The sequence below is a fragment of the Fragaria vesca genome, linkage group LG6, assembly GCF_000184155.1.
Source record: "Fragaria vesca subsp. vesca linkage group LG6, FraVesHawaii_1.0, whole genome shotgun sequence".
Classification (NCBI taxonomy): domain Eukaryota; kingdom Viridiplantae; phylum Streptophyta; class Magnoliopsida; order Rosales; family Rosaceae; genus Fragaria; species Fragaria vesca.
The window spans coordinates 32877909-32883314 of NC_020496.1; the positions used below are offsets into that span (position 1 = coordinate 32877909).

At 36.4% G+C, this 5406-nt stretch overlaps 1 protein-coding gene across 1 annotated transcript; it reads right to left on the reverse strand.

Annotated features, from left to right (window-relative positions):
* Positions 1–384: 384 nt before the first annotated feature.
* On the reverse strand, positions 385–5002 carry LOC101305780 (transcription initiation factor IIB-like). Its single transcript, XM_004304286.1, has 7 exons — positions 4587–5002; positions 3319–3343; positions 2121–2250; positions 1897–2027; positions 1664–1752; positions 833–909; positions 385–689 (listed from the first exon to the last, which is right to left on the reverse strand). The coding sequence occupies exons 1-7, from the start codon at positions 4937–4939 to the stop codon at positions 556–558; spliced, it is 939 nt and encodes a 312-aa protein (XP_004304334.1). The 5' UTR covers positions 4940–5002; the 3' UTR covers positions 385–555.
* Between the last annotated feature and the right edge of the window lie 404 nt (positions 5003–5406).

Genomic DNA, 5406 nt, shown 5'->3' on the forward strand with positions numbered 1-5406 from the left:
TAACATGTTAATTTTTTTTTTTTTTTAAATTACCTTTCTTTGATTTTCTAAAAATTCAGATAAAAGTTGATTTTTTCTAAAATAGAAGTTTATACCAAACGGGACCTAAAACTAATATGGTTAACTAGGGTCAATAAGACAATAACCTTATATCTCCTACTGCAACTTGCAACTCGCAAGGCTTAGTAAATTATTGAGGTCCCATTTTACGATCTTCAGTAGAGTTCGTGTGTTGCACTGTTATTATAGTGAGGGCATGTAGATTATCGGGTAGGAGAAGACAAAGATTGCCTGTCATATTATTGGTAAAAATGTACTGAAGTATATCAGCAGCTTGAACTATAAAATAATTAATAAAACCTTGAAAACTTTTATCCTAGTTCGAGCATTCAATTCAGTTCAGTATTTCGTTTAACATTAATTTACTGCAAACGAAAAAAAAAAAAACCTCAATATAACGTAAGCCTTGCACGTTGCTCATACATCCGAGTTTAGTACAACCAAGAAAAACCCTCCTATGCAATTCAATTCTCGAGTTATCGGCTTGCCAACATTTCAAGGGCTGCAAAGGTTTTTCAGATCCTCCTCCTTGGCATACCAGTTGGGTATTATCTTAGATACATGAGGATAAAGGTCCTTGTATGAGTTTCTGATAGTTCCTTCTGCTACTCCAGTAGCAAGTGAGATATCTGCACAAAATGGCCATTGCTCAACTTCAGCACATGTTATGAAGATATGTTGGTGCATATTTAGACTACATGAACATGACCTGTACAATATAAATAATGAAGACGTATAGATAATAGACCAAAAGAGGGACAAAATATTGAACCTTTCAGAGGCTTCTTATCATCTGAAAGTTGAGTTATAATATATATAACTGCTGCTGCTATTGATATAGGGCTCCTCCTGAAATTCGAAGATGAAACATGATGCTATAGTTAGTAGCCAGTACTAAAAAGCACAAGTCATTACACCCAATCTGAAAGACTTTACAGTCAATCCTTGGCTCCAAATTGTCCAACAAAAAAGCAAATAAAGTGCAGGAAAACATTAAGGTAAACCATAATTCTCATCAAATCTCAGGGCACCGGTCAAAATTGATAGGGTCAGATGGAAAATGTATAAGAAAACCCATGATTCAGCATTCATAAGTCATATAAGGGAAGTTTTTATAGCTGAAACAGAAATACAGAACACAATTCATTGGGTACTTGTTCCAACCAATCATTAGGATGCGTCATCATTCCCTTTTTACTGAAAAATTACAAGCAGATTTTAATCTCTACTTTGGTATTCTCGGTTCTCCCTCAACTACCATACTGTCCAGGCTATTCTTATTTTTTTTCAATATAATAAAGACCATGTTGCTCTACAAAAAAAAAATTCATATGTGATACAAAAAATCATATGTGATACGTACATAACATGTTCTTATTTTATTTTTTGAGAGCAACATGGTCTTTATTATATTGAAAAGAAGTTAATATATTAGTCGTAGAACAAGACATTTGGTATAATGAACTTATGTGACTATGCTACCGCTATTCACAATAAGAAAAGAACAACCTTTAATGCCTTTTTCGGTTTCTTATGTAGAAACGAGTTAAAGCAGTGAAATAATAGACTATTTTCATCATCATGCATACATAAAAAGAACTACCTTATATCGAATTCTTCAGACTTCTGAACAGCTTCTTGAGCAGCTTTGACCGCTTGATTATTCATACCAAGGTTGGAACAGAAACGCCTCTGCAAGTTAATATTATGTCAGTGGCAATATACAACAATGAGAAAAACTATGAATTCTAGTTCCTTATGTAGGTGAGTCAGATTCAAGGGTTATTTGCTACTTGAAATCAAAAAGACCCAAGGGAGAGGGCAAACAATTCTCACCATAAAGTCCCCAGCATGTATTGTTCCCATCTCCACTGACTGACCCTTCTCCAATCCCAGCTGTTTCACTATGTATTCTTTTGCTCGCCCAATTTCTTTCTTTGTGGCTCCATTGGCAACGGAGCAAATTTCTATTTGAAATCCACAGGTTCAGGGAAGCTCATACACAAAGGGAAAGATAATTCAGGAAGCATCCAGATGTTAGAAAAGATCATAAGCTGTACCCTTTACAGTGCGGGGTTTGTCTTCTTGTCGACAAGCAATGTATAGGCAAGCAGCCAATAACGCATCCTGATTTCTTCCTCTACTAGACTTCTGATCTTCCACCCTCTTATATATCTCATTAGCTCGATCCTTCATATCAATCATAAAAGCACAATTAGGTATGATTAACACTCAAATCATTAAAGAAACTAATAAGCAAGATTAGTGAAACTATTTAACTTCAACATTCATGTACTGAGAACTGAACTTGTGATTATAGGTTCTTGTTGAAACTATTTTGTTTTTACAGCTATCAACAAGGAACAGATGATGTACTATCAACAAGGAACAGATGATGTAAAATGGTAAAAGCAATAATCAATATGAACTCAACTTGTTCTCAAACTCCTTATGTGTCTATAGAAGTTCTACCCTCTGCCAACCTTAAAAATCTAAAAATCTAAGGAAACCCATTTTACTCGACTCTTTTATTTCCTTCAAAAGCTAAATATTCTTCTCAAACTAAATATGCCACAGGAAGCAACAGTGAAAAGATATATGATCCATTGATTGTCCATATATTATTATCCAACCAATTCCCCATTCAATACCATTTGCTTCAAAATGGAGGCCCAAAACTGTAATGGGCAGTGAAACAAAATTCTTCCCAAGGAAACAACTATTTGAACATCTAGGCACATCTAAATCTATTTCATTTGTGGTCTTGTAGTTTCTACAGTTCTATTATTTATCATGGATACCTGAATATTGGAAAAAGAAATTAAATTCTTTAAAGGTCAATATGCATACAGATTAATAGACAACAACTTTCCTTAACTCAAATGACTTTCGTATATTGTTTTATAATATGAAAGTCCTATCACTCGCAATCACAAACAACAATTAAGAAATTTATATATGAAAGTCCTTTCATATATAATTTTTCTTCTTTTCTAAAAGAACAAGTAAATTTACAAGAAGAACGGATCACATTACAATAGATCACAAGAAGTCCTTAAAACAAAACTAAATCACTCGATACAGGCTGAAACACCAGAGCTTTTTATTTCATACCATACATTCATCCAAATTAATTAGGATATGCCAAGTCATATTCCACAGAATAGATAATTATTATAAAACTGTATAGGCAGATTGATGTACTAAAAACATTGATGTTCCCATAAAGAAGCAGCTAATAGTGAGGAAATAGCATACCTTGATGGTTGCAACAAGGCCCAACCTGAAACACAATGTTTTCACATCAGATTTTTTCTTTGCAGTAGCTTACAGTCTCATTTCTAGAGAATTGTGGCATAAAAGGGAAAATATTCAAATGCTTAGTACTCTTCATACATCACCTCACCACGAAAGGGAAGACATGAGAATTTCACACATAAAATAATAAAAATCATAGTCACTGATATCAGAAGTGTTATATCTGAATAAACCTACTATCATACTTCTAAATCAGTCTCAAATTATCAATCAAGCTGGAACAGAATACTTAACAATTTAGTTGCAAGGTTGTAAATGTGTCCACTAAAGTAAATCAAATAACCCAATAGCAATGAAAGGAGAGCCAATGCAGAGTGGTGTAGGCATTTAGTTGCAGGATTATGAAAAACTTGATTATTACAATCTGGTAAATGCTAGTAGGCTATAACCAGAGTGCAGTAGCCAAACTTGAGCTACATAGCATTGCTTGATAGGAATTGTGCACTAAAACCTAGGAGCTGCTACATTTACTCAAAATTTATGAAATGTGATGTATGTTTCTAGTCAGTGAGATTTACATATAACAACTATCTCCATCAAAGAAACAAATTGAGTATAAGAAACCCACAAAAACCAAAAATCACAATACAATTTCACGTAGTAATATCCTCCATTAATTGCCATAACAAGATTTAACAGAAGAAAATATTTATTTTGACTAAGAGCTTCATATATATTTACGTTGTGGAGAGGAGCAAATCATGTATCCAGTTATCTACTGCATGTAGTTTCAGTGAAACAACAAAACTTACTGCCCTTATTTGATTAGACATTCATATTATAGGCAACAAATTGTTTATTTAAGTCATTTTCATTGGCAACCAAACTTCAACGATTAGACATATAGATTAAAAACTCAACCGTACCACCAATTGATTGGAAGTAGATCGATCAGAGGCCTATTTTCAGATATTGGCACAATTGATGATAAGTTTGAGGAACTGCCACACCTAATCAATTCTCCTAAGGATGCATAATAATATCTTCATTTCCACCAAATTATATCTTCATTTCCATCTGACTAACCTAAATTAGAATTTTTAAATTCTCAATCCTCAACCAGCGCCTCCTTCAAATTCAATTTCCAATCCTCAATCAGCTCCACACGGAACCAACCGATCCAACTCCAACTCCCAAACAAACCCTAAATTTCCAATTCAAATATGAAAAATGGACACCAAATATAAAGCCCGGGCCATAACGGTTACCTATCGGACATGGTGGCGATGGTTTTGAAGGCGAGTATTAAGCCCCGATCGGGATTGGAGCCGCGGTTCTGCCACCTACCCAAAGACGAAGACAGAAACTCGCCGGAAGCTCCATTGGGCTTGGCGATGACGGTGGACAAGCCGCCGTCGGCCAAGAGCGGGTTGGTGGGGCCACCGACACGGACGGGGTCGTTATCGCCGGATTCGTTGGCGAAGGTTCGCCACTCCGAGGTCTCGTCGATGGAATGGGACTCGAGGACTAAGCCGCACTCGGAGCACACGGTGTCGCCGGCGGAGTGATCGAACACCACCTCCGTCTGGCGCTTGCAGTCGGAGCAATACGCATCGGACATTTCAAGGCGGAGGAGTTCGGAGACGGTGGGATGGAGCTGAAAGAGAATAAAGATAAAAAGGGAGAAGCTGAGGAAATGGGGAGGTGAGGATATTTATAGACCAGAGGGGATTTGTTAGGACAAACACGAAGATTTCATCGTCTTGCTTTTGGGAGACGCGTGTAAGCATCTGTAATTTTAGACGGATTGGGTTCGCATTCTTGGTTTGGTTTGGTTTGGTTTGGTTTGGGTTTTAGGTTCGTTTGAAACGTGAAGGCCCAAGGTTAAGATAAATTTTTATTCACTATTTGCAAAATATATATGGTAAATCCTCAATTATTATCTACTCGCCTGCTTCTCGACTTGTATCTCTGTTTTTGTTTTACAGTCGCAGCCCCAGATTTTAAAACCCAAGTAACCACCGCTAAGGGTGGACTCGGTCCCAACGGTTCGGTTTTTACGCACTAACCGAAACCAAAGCTTTGGTT

Excerpts from the sequence above, each read along its gene's own strand:
- LOC101305780 (XM_004304286.1), bottom strand. The coding sequence starts at position 4,939 with ATGTCCGATGCGTATTGCTCCGACTGCAAGCGCCAGACGGAGGTGGTG. Across the intron at positions 2,028-2,120 it reads CAAACCCCGCACTGTAAAGG|AAATTTGCTCCGTTGCCAAT; the intron begins GTACAGCTTATG and ends GATTTCAAATAG. Across the intron at positions 910-1,663 it reads TCTGAAGAATTCGATATAAG|GAGGAGCCCTATATCAATAG; the intron begins GTAGTTCTTTTT and ends TTCGAATTTCAG.